The 25,383-nt window shown below is 36.9% G+C and overlaps 1 protein-coding gene across 6 annotated transcripts; it reads left to right on the top strand.

Moving 5' to 3' along the window:
- Positions 1-83: 83 nt before the first annotated feature.
- On the top strand, positions 84-24,928 carry LOC140773345 (protein SABRE-like). Of its 6 annotated transcripts, none has more exons than XM_073115842.1 (23): positions 84-738; positions 1,419-1,530; positions 2,293-2,559; positions 2,888-3,153; positions 4,617-4,830; positions 5,912-6,085; positions 6,165-6,242; positions 6,687-6,935; positions 9,503-11,605; positions 12,386-14,279; positions 14,491-14,591; positions 15,526-15,882; positions 15,960-16,078; positions 16,524-16,788; positions 16,945-17,169; positions 18,378-18,517; positions 19,845-19,917; positions 21,297-21,398; positions 21,494-21,664; positions 22,489-22,845; positions 22,982-23,149; positions 23,460-23,844; positions 24,170-24,928. In XM_073115842.1, the coding sequence occupies exons 1-23, from the start codon at positions 665-667 to the stop codon at positions 24,247-24,249; spliced, it is 7,974 nt and encodes a 2,657-aa protein (XP_072971943.1). In that variant the 5' UTR covers positions 84-664; the 3' UTR covers positions 24,250-24,928. The 6 variants fall into 6 exon arrangements, 5 of the variants coding, with proteins under 5 accessions (XP_072971943.1, XP_072971942.1, XP_072971944.1 ...); XM_073115841.1 differs by having other exon boundaries at positions 24,167-24,928; XM_073115843.1 differs by lacking the exons at positions 22,982-23,149; positions 23,460-23,844; positions 24,170-24,928 and having other exon boundaries at positions 21,494-21,650; positions 22,489-22,711.
- Positions 24,929-25,383: the final 455 nt, after the last annotated feature.

Below are 25,383 nucleotides of genomic sequence, written 5' to 3'. Positions count from 1 at the left end.
TTACTTAAAATTTACACATCTCATAGAGAAGTGAAAAATTGTCATATCAAATGGAAAGTTTGTAGCCTTTGTTTATTGGCTTGGAATGCGTCCTAATTATAAGTAGTTTCCAGAGGGACACTGTCCAAATGTGCACTTATCGTGGGTCTTATTCTGTTAGTCACGAATAAATTATCCAGAATATATTCCGGACTATCCGGATCGGATGGGATCGGACCGGACCGGGGATGTAATACATATCATCCGTCCGGTCCGAGTCGGTTGGATTTCACTCACTCGCTTCCCGTTCGTGCCGCCATGTCAAGCCGTCTGTCAGATTCGTTTTTATAGCCGAAGAAATGACCGCGTTGCCGCACGACCTCCACCACCTCCCGAACGCTTCCCCTCCTCGTCCCGACCTCTTCGCTTTGCACCGAAGACCGCTTCCGAAACCCTAGAATTTATTGTTATTATTATTATTATTGCCGTTACGTGCTCTCCTCTTCTTCCCTATCCCATTTCTTCTCCGAAATTTCTCAATCTCCCCCTTCTGATCTCTCATCTTCGAACCCGCTCTGGGAGGGAGGAATGTTGGTCCTGGATCTCGGACTGTAAGGTTGTTGGATTTGGGGAATCGGATGAGGTGTGCGTAGGAGGAGGGAAGCGATAGCTTCTGCTTTTGCCGATGATGGCGTTTTCGCCTGTCAAGTTCATGTTCTGGTTCTTGGTGGCTTGCGTCGTCGGATGGGTCGTATTCGTGTAAGCTTTTGCTCGATCTTCTCTTGTTCTTACCAGTTATTGATCCATTGCAAAATCTTATGAGAAGTCGATGTACCCGTAATGTGCTAATTAACATGGACTCTTTGTTGTTGATACAATAGTTTGATTTACAATTTTGTTCTAATTCTTAATTATGTGTTTGTAATCCAATAGTAGGTAATAGATTTGATGGAATAGAATTATTCTTCTTGCAATTTGCAACTCCACTTTAACTGCCATCAACTTCTGAATCAGAGCATATACTAAGGCGCTATTACATCCTTTGTTTCTGTAGTTCGCCTGTACTTTGCTCTCATATTCTACGGAGGGTTGCCAACTTTGGAAGATAGCTCGTGCTATCTTTTGCATGTGGTTGAGATTTGTTATTGAGAAGTACTTACATATACTTGTAGTCTGGCCCCACACAATCATAAAAGCTCTGATATTGTCGAAGAGCTTTTTGTCATGCGCTCAATATAATGATGCACATTACAAACATACTGCAGTTCATCTCAGAGGAGCACAGCTATTTTCTTTTTTCACAATGCCCGCATCATAAACTACTCTATGAATAACCTGTGGTCCTAAATTCTTACATCTCTCATTGTTGGTATAGTGAATTCTTAGTAACTTTGGAAGAATCTTTTTGGTCTGACCTTTTGCTGTACTTCTTATTCCAGGTTTGCTGCCAGGTTGTTGGCTTGGTTGTTGAGCAGGACACTAGGGGCAACTGTTGGTTTCCGCGTTGTTCGATGCAACTGTCTAAGGGACATTACCATGACTTTTCGAAAGGTTGTTATTGAAACTTAACATTTACAATTCGTTTTGTGTGATAGATGTTTCCATTATTCTCACTACCAAACGGTCTAACAAGATCATCCATATAGTTATTTTCAGTGTTAGATTTCCTGCATATGGTGCTACCCTTCTTCATTTTTTGTGCTTGTCTTGAATCCAACTTCGTCTGGGTTGATTTGGTGTGACACTCTGTACTAGGAAGGCTGACAGACCAACTTGGGAGCTGGGACTTATAAGTTATAATGCAAAATTAAACACTAATTTTCCGTAATCAGATGATAATTTGTATTTCTTGTATGCTTGCTTTATCATATAATTTGTTGATTTTTATCCCCCATAAATATCCACTTTTATCAGGAATACTTCAAGCGTTAATTTTAGTTTGTATCAGTAGGAATCCTGTTAGTTCAAATAAATGTACAAGCTGCACCGTGATGATAATAATGATGAGCTCTGCACAAGTCAACTAACTATTGCAATCCAAAAGGTAGCAATGTGTTCCATCTTTTCTTGTTGATCCTTTATCTTTGCTGAATGCAAGTCTTAAATATGCAAACATGATATCAAAAATGCATTTGTCAGGCAACAACATTACAGGTGCATCCACTATGCATTCAAGCTAATTAATCTGATAGCTTCCTGTGCTCTTTCCACCAGTAATAAACAAGCTTGTCATGCATTCTGTTCTCAGGTTTCATTCTTTGGTTCTTCCTGAGGAGCATGCCAAATGTAATGATAATCTCCATTCTTTTACAGGGTATTGTTCAATCCATTTCTATTGGTGAAGTCAAGCTTAGCCTGCGGAAGTCACTGCTCAAGCTTGGAACTAGTTTTACATCTCAGAACCCAAAATTGGAATTGCTCATTTCTGATTTGGAAATTGTCTTAAGGCCTTCTGCACAAAATGTTAAGAAGACGAGATCTCAAGCTCGAAGATCACATTCAAGAGGAAAAGGAAAGTGGATGGTTTTGTCTAATATGGCAAGGCTTCTATCAGTTACTGTGATGGAACTGATTGTAAAGGTATGACCACAGTGATCAATGGAAGTTGTACAATTGCTAGCATGTATGGAAGAGAATGTACAGTAAAATAGAATCCACATTCATCTCTACTATGTCAGTGTCATATATTCTTTCTGCTTTAAAGAAAATTCCTTAGATGGAATACTACTCTGCTGTTTGTCTTTTAGAACCTATGCCTTTCTATCTAAGTATGCCTATTACTTATAGATAGAGCTTATGTACTGCTTAGTAGGTATTAACTCAATGTGTCTCATTTTTTTTCAAGAAAGAAAAATGTATTTCTTTCTGTTTGGAGTCTGGACGTAACTTGGACATTTGAATGTTGTAGGTGCCAAAAGCTTCCATTGAAGTTAAGGATCTTAAGATAGACATGTCTAAAAGTGGAGGATCGAATCCTATTATCAATGTTAAAATTCACCTCATACCTTTCCTTGTTCGAATGTGTGATTCACAACTCAGTTCTGGGCAGTCATCCAGTTTTAATCAAGTGGACTGGTTGGTCACTGCACAGACATGTTCAGCTTCAGAGGGATATGAATCTGCTCCTTTCATATGTGGGGACTTACTGGTTGCTTGCGAGTTTGGTCATCACAGGTCAGTTGTTCTGACCTAAACTAGTGGACTCTTATCATTGCAGTGACTCTCAAATGCGCTCATTTGAATGTTTTCATATAACTGAAGTAGTTATTAAGAACTTAATTAGTAAGCATTTTGTAGCTCTATCTGAGCAGAAGGTTATTACAGAAGGTGCCAATCATTCTGCTGTTATCTAATAAATAATAACTACCTACGAAGAATTTGGCAGATGCTTACTTTCCTTAACTGTTTAAAATTTTAATCCTACAGACTCTTTAAATTAATCTAATGACACAAAATAAATTTGATGCAGGCAATATGTAACAGGTAAAGTTAGTAGCTTTTTTCTTGTGCATAATAACTAGGATATGAGATCGGTTGGGTTGCATACTTGCATTCCTTTCAGGTTGCGTCCTTCAATGAATTGCATAATCTTAATCTTTCAGACTGCAATGTCTTGCAATCCAAAAACCTTGCAAGGTAGCCCAAGCTTGGATATTCTGTTTCCTTCCTGCACTTTGGCTTATGAAGTGTTCAATCATTCTTCCTTCAGCTTCTCTCTCTCTCATGTTAATCCACCTCCTTTTCTTCTGCTTTACAACCAAAAATACATGTTCTTAATTTCCTATAATTTCTTGTATATCTATATTATACTGTCGATTTCAGCTGTGCAGTTTGTCTTCTCTCTTGTAGGCTTTTATAGTTCTTGATAATTTGAATGCAATCAATTTAAGGATCTTGTGATTTGATTTTACTGCATATTAGAGACACTTTTCTGCTCAATGGTAAATGCCCCTGAAATATACTTATGTGATATTTTATAATATCTATCTCAATAAAGTCTTGGTTAGTTTTCTTATGTTTGCCAACTGAACAACTTGTAACTGATGTTATTTGTTGCTTAAGTGGCTGTTGCAGATAAATAAGTTTTTTATTTTAAAATGTCCTTTTCACATAAGGGCTTGATTCCCCTGATCTTATGTCATTCTTATAGGCAAGTACCTTCCTAAATTCCTAATCTGTTTAAATATGAAATAAGAATCAAATCAAATTTCTAGAAGTTCTGAGAAGAAAGCACTTTTTTCAATTTTGAAGGTTTAGTTCATGCTGCAATACTCGAAGAACATAATATCTTGGATTTACTATTCCACCAGGACCCACATGCTTCCATTGTTAGTATAAAAAAGTTTAAAAAAATCATGGTTGTGTATCTTCGTTATGGAATATCTGATAATATTGGATAAGAAATTTCCTATCCTGGATTAAAACTTAACTATTTAACAAATTATCTCTGGAAAGAGAATCTCCTGATTTCATAATCTGCCCTTTAAATGTCTTGCAATTATATGATAGGAGCCTTGTTTGTGCATGCAAGCTAATGAGTTAGTAAACTTCTATCGTGATTTACTTGTCTTGTATTAGTTTATTTCTAACTGGCAGCACAGTAAAAGAAACTAGTACTTGCACTTCTTATGCCTCAGGGAACAACGAGTCAATATCAAGAACTTGGATGTGACATGTGGAGATTTTGTTGTGAACTTGAAAGACAACATGTTCACTACGAAGAAACCAGCTGCCGTTTCTACTGCTGATGGCATTGAAGATAGATTGGACATTAAACCAACTGAAAAATCAAAAGGGAACAAATTCTCGATTCTGTCAGTGAAGAAGCATATTGCAATGCTTCCTGAAAAGGTCCCTGGACTTCCTTGTTGTGCTGTTGTCATATATATGAATTATTTTGTATTTCTGCCTCTTACCATAAGCTCATAAAAGTTTATGCTACTCCACATATAGTTAGATTAGACATTGTTTAGAAAGATAATGCTAATATAACATGGTCTAAGACGGCTAATTGTGTAGCAAGATTAGATATGGACAATTAGATTCACAAGATTCTTGGTCTCAGAATTATAAGGTCTCAAAAGCATCTGGTTTTAAAAATTGAATGTTATTGAACTTAGCAGAGGTTTAATATAGAAAAAAAGAGTAAAACTTAGCAGAGGTACATAAATAATGGCAAACTATGGAATCACAATGTGGCTTAAAAAATAGCTTATTAATTATTGGAGCTAGCATATAGGCAATATGCTATATATGTGTGTGAGTCTATTTACAGGCTACTACAATATGCCATCATTATTCTACACCATCGCATTATATTCCATGAATTATGTGAACCATTTCTTACATGTTTATGCTGGCTAAACCACATACTGCGAATGTCTGGCAATTTGAGTACCATTTTTCAGATAAGGATGAATTTGTGAGGGAACATATCAACTATCAAGGTAATACCAAGTAAAATTAAGTATGGTATTTTGAAAATATGTAATATCTTCCCTTGGCATATTTTATTTTCTAAAAAATTAATAATAAAAAAACATATCTAGCAATAGTAAAGTGCGAAGTAGTACATTCTAACACAGCTACAGTTAGACTATTTACTCGTGAATTGTAGGAAGTGGAAAATCTATTTATTTGGTGAACAAGTTTTTTTTTTTTACCTTCTGCATATTTCTAGAGACTACAAATTTGCTACAAGTAAGCTTGTCATGATTTCCATATCTCTGATTGCTGTGGAGTTCATGGAAACTATTTCATCTTACTAGTTTTTTTTGGATGCTCCGATAACATGTTTTGTAATGAACTTGCAACTTGCATCTTAACAAAAATATGTTATAGTTATGATGTTAATTTGGCACGCTACTGTGAAGTTGAGACTCTTTAAGTGATTGTCTTATATTATTTACGTAAATTTATTTTTCTTTGGAAGGTTAGTTTCAATATGCCCAAGCTGGACCTGAAGTTTTTGCACCAAGGACAAGACCTTTCCATCTGCAACAACATCAGAGGCATCTGTCTTGGAAGTACTATATCACAAACATCCGAGGACTCCGGGGAATCTACATCACATTTAAATCTTAAAATGGATTTTAGCGAGATTCACGTATGTTGCATGAGTTTAATAGGATTTCTCCATTGAGTGCTATTTATTTGTTGCATTTTATGATAATTCCTCATTCCAGCTCATTAGTGATGGTGCTAGTTCCGTCTTGGAGATTCTAAAAGTTGCAGTTGTAGCTTCAGTTGACATCCCGATGCTGGTGAATTCTTTATCTTGCTACTTTGCTAATTTGCTCATTACGATCTTTACTCTGTTTGTCACTTTGTCCATGTAATGTTTCAAGTGCATTGACAATATTTTAGTACTCCATATGGCATTTCGTGATCATCTTATGCAACATATAATATGATGGATGAGGAAAGATGTTGCACTTTTATGATGCAACGAAATGTCACCGCTAGCTTTTTGTACAATATCTATGCATATTGATTTCCTCATTCCTGTTATCTTGTTCTAGTATATACATCCGGATTTAGATTGACAGTTGCATGTATTGCTATGTTTTCTCAGAGCCATAAACTTTCTTTTTACTTGGTTCTGCAATCTGCCTTACATCTATTCATCTCATTTATATGCTAATATACTGGTTCCATGTTTGTCAAGCTCAATTATCTGGGTGAATATATGTTTTATTTGTTTTCAGCCACCACTGCCAATCAGAGCTGAGATTGATGTCAGGCTTGGTGGAACCCAATGCAACCTCATTGTAAGCAGGTTGAAGCCATTGCTTTTCCTTCGTTCAACCAAAAAGAAGCCACTTGTTCTTCGTGAGAGTTCCCAACAAGAAACGGTGCCGACAGAGCCCATGAAATCAATGATGTGGACATGTACAATTTCGGCGCCAGAGCTGACTGTCATGTTTTATAGTGTCAATGACTTACCGCTTTACCATGTAAGTTCGTTACTTTACATAAGATATTTTCTCCTATGACGTATTATTGTTCTCTTCTATTTTAGCTAAAGTGTTGGTAACTTCTGTTGTATACTTACATAGTTATCAGTATAACCATTGCTAAGTTCGTCAAAGTTTCTTGTAATGGAGATGATGATGCATCTAGAATTCTAGTCCCCAATCTTCAGAGTAACTTCTATGCCTATCTTTGCTCAGTTGAAAAATTAAATTTGTGTGGTTGATTATATTTACCAGACCCATAGATGGTCAAGCCATTGGATACCATATGCACACATGTACGTATGTGTATATATACAATATAAACATATGGCCCATACTATATTTTATCATTTGATGAAAGCATCAAGAATATTTCAAGATCCGGCATCAGAAAGACAATCATAATCGAATCTCTAGGAATGAACCAACATCTATTTCAATGCCCAATTATAAATTGGGAGTAACATCTAAATTTTAAAAAGACATTTAGTCTATTATTTAAGTTTTAAAGTGTACTAAAAACATAAAATACAATTTTAATTAATTTTATAAAAGTCTCTAGGAGTTACTATGACTTTTCTTGTACCATCGGTAAGTTAGATTGAGGTTACATTGTTACAAAACCTAAATCTTGGAGATGACTCTAACTAAGGTTAGATTGAGGGGGGCCTTGGGATTAAAAACTCGATATTGGCTAAAACGGTGCTTATTAGCCGTAATGTTTTTAATCTGTTGAATAGTTCTCAATTTTTTAGGTGGCCTTGATGAAACATAAATATGGGGCCTTTGACCCTTGTGCGGCCCTTGTGGACTGAGCATTAAACACATTATCAGTCAAGGAAATATGATCGATATCATAAATGACCTTTGGATCACTAGTTGCCCACTGACATTGATGCCGACATTTGTGGATTTTAATATTATTAATCCTACCATGATTGTTAAAGATCTTACGGTTAATGATCGCTATGATTCTTCAATGGTGATCAATGGTTTTGGTAGCACTCTAGATTTTGAGATCCTGAGGATTAGAACTGGACCGGCTGTGGGTCGCTAGTTTTGGTGGTCTTGCCTTGAAAGAATGGTCATTGCAGTTTCTATGTTGAAGTTTTTGAGGTCGAAGCACAGTTTAGATCTGGGTGGATCTAAATGGAGAAGGTTATGGAAGCTCAAAGTTAAACCTAGGGTTCTTCTGTTCATTTGGAAAGCTATGTGGGGGTAGAATTCCTATCGGTTCCCTTCTTTTTAAATTTGGATTGATTACCCAAACATTGGTGTGTATTTTGGTCTAGATTCCAATTGGCTCTTTTATGATTGGGCTCATATGAGTGGCAACATACCAACTCAGCTTTGAGAATATAAGGTGCAAGGCGGAGAATATTGCTTGGCATGCCCTCTCTATGGCCCAAGAGTAGTATGAGAATGAGTGATGAACAATAAGGGACAGTGTAGCTGGTCATAATTAACGGGGAAAAAGCCTCTAGATGGTGTTGTCAAAGTCAATGTGGATGACGCTTTCGACCCCAGTGATCAAAAGGCCGAGGTTGGACAGGTAGCTCGGGATCAGTTCGGCTCCCTAAGATTTGTCAGTGCTACCCGTGGTTTGGAATTCTCCACTCAAAAAGCGGAGGCCTTGGCCATGCTTCTTGCAGTGGAGAATGCAATGGACAAACATGTGGGTAAAGTTATCTTTGAGTGTGATTCTGAAATTGTAACCAAGACAGTCAATTGCCTTGATGATGGTCTGTGGTGCATCCGCAATGTCTTTTTGCAATGTAAAAGCTGCAGACGGGGCAGCTCATAGGAGTGAGTTAAGAAATTTTTTGTACTCTGAGGAGGGTGATTTGGATAATATCCTCCGTTTTGACCTTTCGGGAGCGGGTTTCCTCTGAAAGAGTAATAACATTTAGCTGGCATAGCGTCTCCTATTTAAATAAAAAAAAAGGTTAGTCACCCAAGATCCGACAACCTGGCCGTGGTCTTTTTGTTGATATTTGTTGACTTCTGACACCATGTTAGAGTTGCTTCACACAGACGACTTGTTTCGTAGTCAACCGAGGTGCAAAAATCACTTCACAAAGATGACTTTTTCTCTAAATTTTTGTCATGCAAGCAAGGGCATGTCTGAGAATCTAGAAGGTCTATTATTATTTGGAATTATTTACTTTTTCTCAGCATAAACTCATGCAACCAAGATATCCTCTATCATTGACCCTGACATGAAAGAACACGGACAGAGAAATATGGTCACTGACTCAGTTCAATGTGTAGATAATTATATTTTAATCCTTTTCTTATCACGAATAAGCTGAAGAATAAAGTAAGTGATGTGTTTCTTAATTCTGACAAGTTTATTGACTCTTCCATCCATTAGTATTTCTGGATACTTTCTGTGAAATCAGGTAGGATCTTCAGCTAGTTTCTTACTAAAGATGTATTTATCATTTATCTCTTGTAATGGTTCTTTCCGATATTATTCCTTTATTGAGTTACAAAGAGAAAATGGGTATGTCTTGGACTGAACTTCTAATCTTGTTCTTATTTTCATTGAATGCTGGATAATTCAGGGTTTCTCACAATCTTCACACCTGTTCATATCTAACATTGTAAACAAGAGAATGAAAGCACATGCAGAGCTTGGTGAATTAAATTTGCACATGGCAGATGAATATCAACGTTCCTTGAAGGAAGGTTTGCTCGGCATACAAAACAATTTAGAATCCTTATTGAATATTTCTCGGGTGAGTCTTGATTTGGGAGAGAGAGATACAGAACTACATGATGGACAAGACCGCATTCTTTCTATTGATATAGCTGGAATGGGGATTTGCTTTGGCTTTCAGCATCTTGAATCTCTTTTATCAACCATTCTGTCCTTTAAGACACTACTGAAAAGTCTTTCTCCTTCTACTAAACAAGCTGCACACATCAAGATAGGCCATAATCCTAGGAAATCAGAAAAAGGAGCACAAATTTTGAAACTAGGTCTTGAGAAGTGTTCTGTCAAGTATCTTGGTGATGTAAGCCTAGAAAATATGACAGTAGCAGACCCCAAACGTGTAAACTATGGCTCTCAAGGTGGTCAAGTACTTATCGGTGTCTCCAGTGATGGCACACCGCGCAGAGCAAGCATACAGTCAGCTGGCCCCTCCGATTGTAAGCATCTGAAATTCTACACATGTCTTGAGGTCCTTTGTCTAAGAGCATCCCTGGAAAAGGAAAAGAATTCTATGCAGATTGAACTTGAGAGCGCTAGATCAATCTATGGGGAGTATCCACAAGAAAATAACTCTAAGGTAGAGTTGACTCTCTTTGATTTGCAGAATGCAAAGTTTGTCCGACGTGCTGGTGGGCTTAATGAAATTGCTGCCTGTTCGCTCTTCAATGTGACGGATTTGTCAGTTAGGTGGGAGCCTGATCCACATTTGGCACTATTCGAAGAGATTACACGTATAAGGGCTGCTTTGCATAAGATTAAGCTCCAGAACTCTGATTCTGTTGTAAAGGAAGAAACAATTAGTGTGGATACTAGGATGGGAAAATTAGCAAACATGGACCATACGCAACATGAAAAGCCACACAAGAAAAAAGAATCAGTTTTTGCAATTGATGTTGAAATGCTAAAAGTTTCCGCTGAGCTAGCTGATGGTGTAGAAACGATGGTTCAAGTGCAATCTATCTTCTCCGAGAATGCAAGAATAGGTGTACTGCTTGAAGGACTCATGTTAAGTTTTAACGGTGCTCGAATTATCAAAAGCAGTCGTATGCAGATCTCTCGCATTCCAGTTTCTATTTCAAACAATCTGCTTGATCCAAAAGTACAGACAATGACTACGTGGGATTGGGTTATTCAGGGTCGTGATATTCATATCTGCATGCCTTACAGGTTACAGTTACGAGCTATCGATGATGCAGTTGAAGATATGTTACGTGGCATGAGGCTTATTGCTGCTGCTAAAATGAATGCTATATTTCCCGACAAGAACACTAGCAGCAAAAGAGTTAAAACTAGGTCAACAAAATTCAGATCTGTTAGATTCATCATACGCAAAATCACAGCATATATTGAGGAAGAACCTATGCAGGGCTGGCTCGATGAACATTATCATCTCATGAAGACAGAAATTTGTGAGTCAGCTGTTAGATCAAAGTTACTTGATGAGTCTGTCTCAGTAGGAAAAGCGTTTTCTGGAAGCGCTAAATTGAACCTTCAAGAATCTGAAAAGAAGACTAATTTTAATGAAGTTGAGGTTGATGATTCTGATATACTATCTGTCCAACATTTGCAGGAAGAGATATATAAGCGGACATTTCAGTCTTACTATCAGGCATGCCAGAAGATGATGCTATCAGAAGGATCAGGGGCATGCACAAGTGGCTTTCAGTCAGGGTTTAAAACAAGCACTAATAGATCTTCACTTTTATCACTTTGCTTGACAGAAGTGGATGTAACTCTATCAAAAATTGATGGAGGTGACGAAGGAATGATTGAGTTTATTAAAAGGACTGATCCATTTTGTGCAAATAATGAGATACCATTCTCCCGGATGTATGGTAGTAATATTGCTTTAACTGCAGGGTCATTAACCATCCGATTAAGAGATTATACATTTCCACTCTTTTCTGCTACTTCTGGTAAATGCCAAGGGCATATTGTGCTTGCTCAGCAGGTCAGTGTTTGTGCTTCTTATCTTTTATTTTCATCAGAACTTACATTTAATACAATAAGTATAATGATTCCTTTATATTCGCATACTTATTTTTTACTGGTTATTGCAAGTGAATTGCTAGAATAATCATTTAATCCCATGTTCATATTCTTCTCCTTTATATTTCTTCTCTTCCAGTTGTCTGCACTCTGCAGTAAGAGTAATCATATAATCCATATTAATAATCTTTTTTTTTTCTCTATCAAAATATTTATCTCTTCTCCTCCAGCACATGTTGTCTGTTTAGGTGAAAAACTTGCTTAATGACTGGCAGTCTCATCTTATAGAATGTGTCTCACGATCAACAGATACTAGGTAATTATAAGTGCCACTATGTAGTTGTTAAGATTAAGCATATGTGGGCAGATGAAGATATGGAAATATGATGAATAATACTAGAAGCTAGTAAGACAAGGACGAACATCAGGTAACTCAAAAGAGAGGACAATAGCAGCAGCAAAGCATGCATCTGAAGATGTTCTATCAACTTTGATGTCAGAAAGCAATACTGTACATTGAGATCACGACACTAAAGAAAAGTATCAGCATTTAGTGAACATTGAAAATCATGTAACTATTCAATAAATATATTCATTCTTTAGAAGTAGATCTCGCCATTATTTCAGATTTGCTTTCAATCTAATGTAAGGGAACTAAGACATATTCCTGATTTGCTCTTAGGTGTTGGATTTATATATTACTGATAGTGTGACTACTATTTAATGGACATTCTGGTTTCAGGCAACTTGTTTCCAACCCCAAATTCTACAAGATGTTTTCATTGGAAAATGGTGGAGAGTTTCTATGTTACGCTCAGCTAGTGGTACCACCCCACCAATGAAGATGTACTCCGACTTGCCAATACATTTTCATAAAGGGGAAGTTTCCTTTGGGGTGGGATATGAGCCAGCATTTGCAGATATAAGTTATGCTTTTACTGTAGCTCTGCGTAGGGCAAATCTCGGTAATAGAAGTTGCTTATTGACTACTAATGATCAAAATGTTCTTAATATTTCACAAAGTGTGGCCACCAATCTTTCAGAAAATCAGCCACCTAAAAGGGAACGAAGTTTACCATGGTGGGATGATATGAGGAATTACATTCATGGGAGACATAGTTTATATTTTACTGAAACAAGATGGAATCTTCTTGGGACAACTGACCCTTATGAGAAGCTAGACAGGATACAAATCAGTTCTAGTTGCATGGAGATACAACAGAAGGATGGTTGCATTAGTCTTTCTACAAAGGAACTAGGGGCATATTTAAGTAGTATAGATAGTCTGGTAAAGAATTGCAGTTTAAAACCTACTCATCATACATCTGTACCTTTTCTTAATTCTCCTGCTTTCTCACTTGAAACTATCATGGAGTGGCAATGTGAGTCTGGCAATCCGATGGATCATTATCTCTATGCTCTTCCTGTGGAAGGAGAACCAAGGAAGAAAGTCTATGATCCATTCCGCTCCACTTCCCTCTCACTGAAGTGGAACTTTTCACTTAAACCTTCCTTGTCACCAACTGACCAATCTGTTTCATCAACTGGCAGACCTATGGAGTCTTCTGAAAAGAAAGATGCAGTTTTAGTAGATTCTCCAACTATAAATATGGGAGCTCATGATATAGCTTGGTTATTTAAGTGGTGGAATCTCATTTATCTTCCTCCTCACAAATTAAGGACCTTTTCGCGGTGGCCACGTTTTGGAGTTCCAAGAATTGCCAGATCTGGAAACTTATCATTAGATAAAGTTATGACTGAGAACTTTCTTCGATTTGATGCTACACCAATTTGCATTAATCATATGCCATTAAGGGATGATGATCCTGCTAAGGGTATGACTTTTCGCATGACAAAGTTGAAGTATGAGATGTGCTTCAGTCGTGGTAAGCAGCAATACACATTTGATTGCAAGCGTGAACCTCTTGATCTTGTCTACCAGGGTCTTGACTTGCACTTACTGAAGGCATATCTGAACAAGAATTATGAAGCATCCACAATTCAAGATATCCAGACTACAAATAGAATTTTAAGAACTGCGAGAACAGAAGATCTTGGTAGAGAAAAATGCAACTATATTGGTAGTTGCACAGATAAAAACCGAGATGATGGCTTTCTTTTATATTCTGATTATTTCACCATACGAAGGCAAGCACCAAAGGCTGATTCTACGAGACTGTTGGCATGGCAAGAAGCAGGCAGGAAAAATCCTGAAATAACCTACATGAGATCTGAGTTTTGCTATGGGAATGAAAGTGACCATACACAATCAGATCTTAGTGATGATGATGGATTCAATGTGGTAGTTGCTGACAACTGCCAACGTGTATTTGTTTATGGTCTAAAGCTCTTGTGGAACCTAGAGAATAGAGATGCTGTTTGGTCCTGGGTTGGTGGAATATCCAAGGCATTTGAACCACCAAAACCTTCTCCTTCTTGCCAATATGCACAAAGAAACTTGACTGAGAAGGAAACTTCAAACGATACGTCTGAAATGCCCTCTGACGAGGTCCTTAAGCCTTCACCTGGTATTTCTCATTCTGCAAATCCCCCGTCACCCAAATATGTTGAGAACGTTGAGTCCCTTCAATCTGATACCTTGAGCATGTTGGACTTATCTTCTAGCAATGCAGCAGGTGAGCCGAGTATGATTTTCTTTTCTTTCATTATTCATTATCATGTTCAACACACTAAAACAGTGATATGTTTTCTTGGATATAGGGATATTTATGCCACACATTTGCATTTTCACTTAATGCATAATACAAACTGCAATTGTCTTATAGAAATGAGTTTCTTCTGTTTTCTAGTGGGTGAACTACTAACTTTCACTTTATTATTAAACAGTGAAGCATGGAAACAATGGAGAGTCAGAAGAGGAAGGGATTCGGCATTTCATGGTGAATATCATCCAACCTCAATTCAATCTGCACTCAGAAGAAGCTAATGTGAGTATGATCTTTATACATATCCTTTATATACAATTTCCCATATTTTCTCGTATTTGACTATGTGTGTATTTTAACAATCATATGCACTGGCTTTGTGTTGAGTTAGTAAGATACACTGAACTTGAAGTACCTTAATATACACAATTCAATGTAATGTAAATCACTGAATCATCAATACCGTGTTCACATTTGGATTCAACAACTTTTTAGAAAGTTGTATTGCAAGGATACTTACAATTTTGGATCACAGATTGCTGGTCTTTGGCATGCCAAATTGCCTGGGTTATCACATCCAAAGCCAGAACCTTATTGGCAGCTATACATGGGATTATCTTGATACTCCCCCTTGTCGACCTGTACTCACCCTGTGCTGACTCTATGCTGACATATGTTGAACCACCAATGGCTATTCGGCACTAGAGAGTCCCGTTTTGTGCCAACCGATGCAATATGCCGATGTTTTACTGGCATTGGACACTCCAGGATATGTAAATCTTCATTTACATATGAAACACAATTGCAACTTTCTGAATTCTGATTGGTCAATCACTTGCTAGAATTTCCATAGCCAAGAAGTAAGCATAATTTTTATGAAAGCTAGTCCTGAGCTCATTTCTGTAAGTGGTAGAACTTATATAAGCTAGTGTTCAAACACAGAGCACTGCCAACGAGAAATTCGAGCTCACAGTAAAACTCCAGTAATTAGCAATTTAGAGACAAGTATTCATGATGTAGAATTGTAGACAACATGTTAACTTTGTAAACACTAAACACCTTGCTATTATGGCTTTTAAATGGCATTAGTTCATTACTTTAACCATTTCTGAAAGAAACTCTTATATATGATTTTTACACTTCCATATCTGAAGAAATCAGACCCTAATACAAAATTTGGTGCTATTTTGTCACCGCTTTCAAATTTGTTAAATAGGGTAGGTTTCTGCTTGCTGCTGCCAGTGGCCGTGTCTTGGCTCGCTCATTTCATTCAGTTCTTCATGTTGGTTATGAGATGATTGAGAAAGCCCTGGGTGCCAGTAACATTGTCATTCCAGACACTAAACCTGAAATGACGTGGAAACGAGTGGAGCTATCTGTGATGCTGGAGCATGTTCAAGCTCATGTGGCACCAACTGATGTTGATCCAGGTGCTGGACTTCAGTGGTTACCAAAAATTCTTAGGAGCTCGCCAAAAGTAAAACGAACAGGTGCTCTACTGGAGAGGGTGTTTATGCCTTGTCAAATGTACTTCCGCTACACAAGGCACAAAGGAGGAACTCCTGAATTGAAGGTTTCCACCAACTCCTGAACTGAAGGTGTTAAATAATCAGCTCTTCCCTTCTTCAACTATTCTATCTGGTATTGCAGGTTAAGCCATTAAAAGAGCTGGCATTCAATTCTCCTAATATTACTGCAACAATGACATCACGTCAGTTTCAGGTTATGTTGGATATCTTGACCAATCTTCTCTTTGCGAGGCTTCCTAGGTAAATTTCCCTTGACCTTCCTTCTGTTCATTGACATACAATATAGTATTACTTTACTTTTCTTTTGTCATTAGGTGCATCTGTGCTGTGTCCCGATCCTCTAAATTCTAAATTTCTATGTACAGTTTGCCAACAAGTCGAAATATTAAGAAATGCAACATTACAGGGTACTCAAATAAGGAGCTCTAATATATTCATTTTAGATCAGAAAATGGTACACTTAGTCATGTCAGAAGCTGATATATGGTAGTCGCACTTCCTTTTAGTCACAACTCAGGAACCCCAAACCCATCTTATTTTCACATTAATGCGCCAAATTAGTTAATTCTTTGTTTACCTTAGATTAATTTCTCTTATCTCTATACTGTTTGTTTTTTAATTGCTATTTCTTGGATATCTTTTGTTGATATCTGATGGTGCAAATTCAAATCTTAAACTTTGCCAGGCCTCGCAGGAGCAGTCTCTCATGTCCTTTGGATGATGATGACGAGGATGAAAATATTGGTGAGGAGGCTGATGAGGTTGTTCCAGAGGGTACCGAAGAGGTAGAACTTGCCAAGATCAACCTTGAAAGGAAAGAAAGAGAACGAACACTACTAATTAATGACATCAGAACTCTGTCAGTTATTGCTGATATATCTGGAGATTTAATCTCCTCTCCACAGCATGATGACAACCTGTGGATGATAACTGGTGCAAGATCAACATTGGTACGCCTGATATGCTTTGGCGATACCTTAATGCTACTCGTTCTCATTCTGCATCCTAACATCTATTAGAGCCTAGTTTCTTAATGCTGCCTTCCAGAAACTTTTTGACTCTACGAGACAAGAAAATATGACTTACTAAGTTCATGCTACTCTCAGGTGCAAAGTTTGAAGAAAGAGCTGGAAAATATGCACAAAATTAGAAAGGAAGCATCTTCTTCTTTAAGGCTTGCTATGCAGAAAGCTGCACATTTAAGATTGATGGAGAAAGAAAAGAACAAAAGCCCTTCTTATGCCATGAGGATTTCTATGAGAATAAACAAGATAGTATGGAGCATGCTTACTGATGGGAAATCCTTTGCTGAAGCAGAAATAAATGACATGGTGAGGGTTGAAAATTTCTTTCAGTAATAATGTATTACTTTTCTGTGATAAAAGGATGGACAGACCGCTTGGTTGAGAGCATAATTAAGATGTCATATTCGATTTTATTTCTAATTTTTGTTTGTTGATGTTATAGTGCTCTATATGATACCTGGTATTCTCTTTTCGGGAGATAAATATATACTCCAAGCATCATACTCGAGTCCATTAATTTTTTACTTGGACTTTGGAGTATCTACTTGAATATGTTTACAGATTATAATCACCCGTGAGTGGTGCTTGACATCTTATATCTCGACAATATACAGTCTTTCTCAACTTGCTCTTCAAATGCATCTGATTGCAGCTACATGTCTGTCCCTGTACTCATTAGTTTACTAGATATTTATGAAGAGATGCATAAATGTGCTCCATATGCATCCTAATCTACATTTTCTGCTAATTATTAATTCATATTGTCTTCCTTCTTTAATTTTGAATCCCATGCTTTTATAGATTTCCTTGACAGCTATTAATTATAGGTCATTTGTCTTCTTATTTTTCAAAAAATTAGTAAGACTTGGTAACTGGAACCATGGAGAAGTGCAAAAGTTGATTCTTCATAAGGTTGGGTTGGGGGCCTTGGAACTAGATGTGAACAATTGCAATAGGTTATTTTCAAGTCATGTTAACCCGGTCGGTGCAAGATCAGAGATCCTTGACATTATACTTTATCTCCTCCACTCTCTTATAAGAAATTGTATTATAAAAGTAGTATCTGATGCAGTGTTGAGCAAGAATTGCCACAAGAAAGGATAGGGAAATAGGAGATCTAATGAAGAATCAGAAGCAACATATATAATTTGGTCAAAAATTTTTAAACATGTACTTTCAAACTTCTTTGGTATTCAGTCTGTGTCAGCTGAAAAATAATTTGTTTCCATAACTCACTGCTCTGACTTTTTTGTTGGATATAATTTCTTTTCTTAGAGTGATTGAGTTTTTGCATTCTAACTTCCAAACCCAGATTCATGTCTACTTAGATGTTCTGTATCTCCTGTATGATCGTTGGATATATTTTCTTTCCTTAGAGTGAATGAGTTTTTGCATTCTAACTTCCGAACCTAGATTCATGTCTACTTAGATGTTCTGTATCTCCTGTATGATCCAATTCATGTTCTAGTTTGAAGTTTTATGTGATTGACATGTTTTAATAAAATTTTTCACAGATTTATGATTTTGATCGGGATTACAAAGACATAGGGATTGCTCAGCTCACAACCAAGTCATTTGTTGTTAAAAATTGCTTGCCAAATGCCAAATCAGATATGCTGTTATCAGCATGGAATCCACCTCCTGAATGGGGAAAGTAAGATTTAGTTGCTATGGTTTTCTTTGTGGACAAAATTCTTGTTTTCTCTAGTGGATTAGAAGAAAATCAAAAGAATACACGTTGACCATTTTTCAGGGAAGCATGTCTAGATAATATATAAATCATTTTCTTCATCTACTCATCAACTAGATATCATGTTTGTAGTTTCTACTTGCAATTTTAAAGCCTCCTTAGGAAGCACTAGATTTATTAATGAAGCTGCCTTTGATAGAGAAAAGTAACTGCCAATGGCTACACTATGGTCAAGAGGAAAATAACAGGGAAAGTTACTTTTTGGGAAGAAGACACAAATTTACTTTCAATAAGAGCCAGAATGGAAAATAAACTCCTAGTATTTGAAATTATCAAATAATAATTATAGGTTTTTATGTCCTGGCATTACCCTCTGCCAGAAGATTGTTGATGATTGATATATCCAATCAGCACATTTTGACTCGAGAGGCAACCCGCATGCCAAATAATCCATGCTGGCTCAGTGAGAGGCAGGCAGCACAGATTCAGGAACACAACAATGCTACTTTTTTTTTTCAAGTACTGCGTTAAAGCTTCCAGTATCAGGTCTTGTGCCTTTTTGTTCATCTGATCAGGTTTAGAAGCCTAGGCGTTCTCATAGGTGCTGAGATGATGAAATCCTCCTTGAAATTATCTGATCCCCAACTATGTGGCTCTCTCTGTCCTCTGCATGGCTCATGGTATCACTGGAGTTGCCCTTATCTGTTTTGTCTCAAAATCTGTAATTTGCACAGCAAAAGTGTGCAGACATTGAACTACAAAACTTTGCTTCCGTTTGCACGTTGATCAGTAGCTCGTAGAATAAATTCTCGATATGGCAATACTCCAGCCATGTTTTTGAGACTTAAAGCTGCAGTGAAGATACTTGAACTATGCTTTTCAGATTGAAAGGCATGGTTACGCTCCAAAAATAATTACATCATATCATAAAGAACCAAATCAATTTAATTATATCACTTCTTTGTCTTTAATATATATTCTAGTATCTTGTCTTCCTTATTGCTCTTTTCGTATGTGCCTCCAACTCAACTGGCTAATGCATTATTCAGATCTCATTTGTTTGGAACAATGGGCATAACAAACAAAATCCAACATATTTGACATGCATCATTCCATTTCCAGAGCATAACCAATCCATATAAGTGCCCTAGCTTGCTCTTCTGATGCTCTCCTTTCCTATCCACCATTTGATATATCAGGATGTCTTCGACTCTGTTTTACATTACCCTATTCTTCACAGCATGTTGATTTAAACCAGCTTTTATTCTTTATATTTTGCAATTTACTGCAGAAATGTTATGCTTCGTGTCAATGCAAAGCAAGGAGCTCCGAAAGATGGAAATTCATCTCTTGATAGTTTCCAGGTATCTTTATATGCAAAATTTTCATGTCTTGTTTTTTCAACTCTATGTAGTATGTACAAGTTGTCTAGCTATGTAGATCCAAAAAACTCAAATGATGAAATATAAGTTTGAATATGTTGGTTGACATCATTTTGGTGGCCTTATAGACAGTCCAACTGTTTCCCTTCTCCTTAAACTGCCCTGAGTTAAGTTTTAGTTTTATCTCAATCAGGTCTATTTCTTGTCTTTGCATGATGTCAGTGTCTAAATTATTTGAGGATATTGTTCTTAAATTGTTCTGAACACCCCCTACCTGGTAACTTTATGCACCTTCATCTCTACAACTGAAGCTACTAATTTTGAATCCTTATAGACTTATACTACGTTCAGACTTATTTGCAATTATTCGACTCCATTAATATAAGATGAACCCTAATCAATATAAAGCTCTCAATATCTCAGTCATCAATACATAACCATAGCTGAAGTATAAAATATATATGCTACAAATTTCAACGTTTGAGTGTGGAAACTACTTGTATATGAAGAAGCATCTGGGTATTTTAGTATAATTGAGTTGGTTAGGAGTTTGAGTTTGTGAGTTACAGTTTGACTAATATTTTATGGCAGACTAAGCTATAATTGAGGCATTGGCCACTCTCTCTCCCTCCAAAAATAAAGTGTATGGTAGCTTAGTTTTAACTGAGACATAGACCTCACTTGCTCTCTCTCTCAACAAACAGACAAAATTATGGCAGTTAAAGACATTCTTAAAAGATAGTTGAACACTGTAGCTGTTTGTTCCCATCACCTCAACAAGTCGAAGCTAGTGAGTTAAGAGTCTATATTAACAAGTCGGAGCTAGTGAGTTAAGAGTCTATATTAACAAGTCGGAGCTAGTGATTTAAGAGTCTATATTAATTTCTTATTCCTTCACTACAATATACCATGATTAGATCTTCCATGTACTCAGAAAGTATTTTATCTATGAAAAACATCTATAGTGATACTACTGTATTTGATGACTCAAAAAGAAAACTGTCGGAAACTTTTTAACTACTAGCCTTTCGCGTTGTATAATTTTCATCAGGTATCCTACAAGGAAATTTTATTTCTCTCAGCATGTATCTTTAACTTAAATTACTAAAGAATGTTGAGAACTGTTGTACTACTTATTCTTGCTTTAACAATGGAAATTAATTTGTTTCTAGCTTTTATGAATGTAGACAGGATCATAATATCATATCAGTTTGGTTTTCTACCAGTATAAAAAATCCAGATTTGTCTTCTCATTATTTCAAACTGTCTAATCCCCTGAATAAGTGGTTTGCATTGGCAAAATTGATTCTTGGACAAATTCGTCTTTAGATTGTAATCATACTGATAGACAAATAATGTAGGTAGAGATCTATCCACTGAAGATATACTTGACTGAGGCAATGTACAGAATGATGTGGGATTACTTTTTTCCTGAGGAAGAACAACATTTACAAAAGCGGCAGGTTGGATGAAAACCATGTTATTAATTATACTGCTGTTCCATCTTCATTGGCGCCTAATGTTTTCACTCCTTGAGTTCCTAAAAAAATGTGTGCAGGAAATCTGGAAAGTCTCAACTACTTCTGGGTCAAGACGAGTAAAGAAAAACGTATCTGTCCCTGAATCAAGCACCAAGTCATTAAGAGAATTAGATGCTCCTGGAAAAGTCTCTGCTCCTACAGCTACTTCACTTAATTCTGACACATCCTCTCGAGGTGATTCTTCTCATGTAAGTTCCACAAGGGAAAAGTTGCTTTATAAAATGGAAATTTGCTCCTTTTCTGAGATTTTTTTTTTTTTTTTTGAGAGAGAAGAAATTTGCTTATCTATAGCTTTACTTTTTACTGATTAGAGATATAGGTTAAGTGAATCAGACAATATAGGCAAATCCTCCCCAGATACAAGGCCCTAGTGAGACCTGGATTTAGCATCCTTGTCCTCTCCACCCCTCCCTTCCTGCACTCTCCTCTATCTATCTCTTTCTCCCACCACCTCCCCAAACCCTGTCACACATCCCTCCACCTCATTTCTCTTTTCCGTATCTCTCTCATTGTCTCTCAGACGTCACTGAAATCCTTGCTAGTAAGTAGCAAGTAACCTACTTGAAGAAATTTATAGTTTATAATACATTGTAATAGATCATTACATACATTGCAAAAGCCCATTAGTCGATGTCTATCAGCATTTTTACTTTCAGGTGTGTGTTAGCACAGTTATGTGTGTCAAAGGGACCTAACGTGCATGGCTAACTACCAGTCTAGCTCTCTGTCAGTTTTGGTTGATAGAATACAAGGGCATTTTTAAGATAGGCACATGTATCAGAGGCATGAACCAGAAATATAGTATTTCCCATCCCACATTAGTTAGCATAGTTTAGCAAAGCCATCCATGTGAAGAATAGTATATTGAAATATGAGCACTCCAGAGTGTCACATCTCCACAATATGCTGATAGGGTCGATGGGAAGTGTTGCTCACTGGAGTTAATGTCTTGTAAGTTGTAAATTATTCCAATTTCCACCTATGTTTGTGTAATGCGGAGATTCGGTTGCAGGTTTCAAAGTCACAAAATCTCAGAGGAAATATATCGTGTGGTTCAAAGCCAGAGCTTCGACGAACTTCTTCTTTTGACAGAACATGGGAGGAAACTGTTGCAGAGTCTGTAGCTAATGAACTTGTTTCGGAAATTCAGAGCTGTAGTATCTCTTCAAGAAAAAGTTGTCCCTTGAATTCCACACCAGAATCTCAAGATACTCTTATCGAGGAGACATCCAGAAATAAATATAAAGATCCCAAGCAAGTCAGATCAGGTCGCTCACCTCATGAAGAAAAGAAGACCGGAAAAACTCAAGATGAGAAAAGAGCTAGGCCCCGAAAAATGATGGAGTTCCATAATATAAAGATAAGCCAGGTTGATAAATATAAAGCAAATAATCTTAATACAAGATGTTTTCACTACATTGTTCCTTTTCTGACAGTAATTTGTATGATTGCCATTATCTAATTTTACCAAATCCTCTTAACCATATTCTTGGTGATATAAATAGGTTGAATTGCTTGTCACCTATGAGGGATCAAGAATTCCTATAACCGATTTAAGGTTGCTGATGGATACATTCCATCGTGATGATTTTACTGGAACCTGGACCAGGCTGTTTGCACGAGTTAAGAAACATATCATATGGGGAGTTCTGAAGTCAGTAACTGGCATCCAGGCAAGACATCTCTTTCCCTATTTGCTAAAAATAGGCTGTTTTTATTTCAAACTTCCATTTTAAAATTTTCACAGATTAGTGACATTTTAATCTATTGATTAGTAAGTCCAATTTGACCTTCAAGTAGAACTCACGTGTCATATTTATTTCGAAATCTGTATCTTGTACATGCTACGCGAGTTATATCAAAGTTAATCAATGAATGGGTACTTTTGTGTCTTCTGGCAGATGCCTTAGAAAAATGCTTTCAAGTAAAATTATGGTTCACAAACAATATTGATCGTTCTCGTATCTTATTCTTGTTGCATAGGGCAAAAAGTTCAAAGATAAGTCCCACAGCCAAAGAGAGAACCATGCAAATGTTGTACCAGAAAGTGATCTGACTCTCAGTGATAGTGATGGAGGTCAACCTGGAAATTATGATCAGTTACCTGTATCCTGGATCAAGCGACCAAATGATGGAGCTGGTGATGGTTTTGTGACCTCCATAAGGGGATTGTTCAATTCTCAACGAAAGAAAGCAACGGCATTTGTTCTGCGAACTATGAGGGGAGAAGCACCTGACGATTTCCATGAGTGGAGTGAGAGTGATATAGAATTTTCTCCTTTTGCTCGACAGTTGACTATCACAAAAGCCAAGAAGCTTATACGTCGACACACAAAGAAGTTCCAGTCAAAAGTTCAAAATAATGCAGGTAATATTTCATCTATTGGGTATTTACTCATTATATCTGGGACATTTTATAAAAATATTTAAGATCATAGAACTCCCAGAAGTTGTCTCAGTAAGAGGTCATATTGTCTGATAGAAAAAATCACATTTTCCATAATGGTGTAGTAATCTTCATGATAATCTTATCTCTCTCGAGTTATGCGAGCACGTAGATATCAGAATAATTGTCATTCATCCCCATATGTGCTCAAAAACTTCTTGTTTGTTGCACCTTAATAGCATATACCTTTACACTTTACGTTACCATTATTATGCTGTTGACACAAGTTCCTTTTCCTTTTCAGAAGATACTCTGCAAGAACAAGAACTGCATCCTTCATATGAAAGTGACTCTGATGCCTCACCACATGAGGAGTCAAACGAATAGGGAAATTGACTTTTGAAATGCGATAGTACTTTAAATACTGACGACAACCATAGGAATAACTTGGATCAAGCCTCTCAGGTTATTTCTCTTTTAGCTCATGGACACTAGGACCTTAGCACAAGTAATCAACATGAGTTTAAATTGGAAATGGTCGCTTACACTTCCATTAGCAGAATCAATACGAGCGGAGTACACAATTATTACAGATGTCAAAGAGCTTTTCATATATAGCTTTGTGTGAACATGTGACCTGGTTTGTTCTTTTTATTCTTCATTAATCTCCAAAGCCACCGCCATTGAAAGGGCATCAGCAGGGCAGCCCATATCTCCATGTAATGTTACAGAAGAAACAGTACAATCAGGTTTCATGCAGTCTTTTCATATGCAGTCCTAGCTTCCTTAACAGAAGATATCAAAGCAACAATGTGATATTCACTTTTCAGAACATCATAAGGTTGTTCTTGACTTTGGAGACTGTTGTTTCAAGCTTGCATCCTAAAGACTGGAAAAGGCTTTATAAAGATGTTTTGAGAGTATACTGATCTTTGCAATCACATATAAAATAATTGAACTGACAACGTCTCTCTCTTGAGAAGTTTTTGATTCACGTTGTACTAGTGTGATTTGGTCTTGTTCTTCATGTTTCTTCTCTCAAATAGTAATACTACAGTATGCATTTTTGCCACTTTCTGAAGCTGGGTTGGGTATCTGTCTGATTTCTCCATGCCGAGATTTACATATACCGAGACAGAAGACCATATATTTTCAATAATCTGTTGCAGATTGCCAGATTCCATTTCCAAAGTGTCGTGACACATACTCGGATAGGAATTGCCACTGTGATCCACTCTTCATGCTTGAGAGGTCTGGATCTAGGACGACTTAAGTTCACTGGTTGTGGATTGAATTAAAAATTTATCTACCCATTTGCTGTTATTTGTTCTACTCTTAACTTCCAAGAGAGAAAACTCCAGACTATTTCTGATTGGTTTCTCTATGCACAAAGCATCTTGGAGGGGGCAAAAGAGGAAATTCCATATATTTTCATTAAAATTTAAAAGGAAAAAAAATAACTGCATCTAGCAATCAGAAGTAAGCTGAATGGTTAAAAGAAATGTACAAACAATTTGTTAT

This window comes from Typha angustifolia, chromosome 13, assembly GCF_048772165.1.
Source record: "Typha angustifolia cultivar Huaian chromosome 13, ASM4877216v1, whole genome shotgun sequence".
Lineage (NCBI taxonomy): Eukaryota > Viridiplantae > Streptophyta > Magnoliopsida > Poales > Typhaceae > Typha > Typha angustifolia.
The sequence above is the reverse complement of the archived record's forward strand: the minus strand, read 5'-3'. Positions and strand labels throughout refer to the sequence as shown.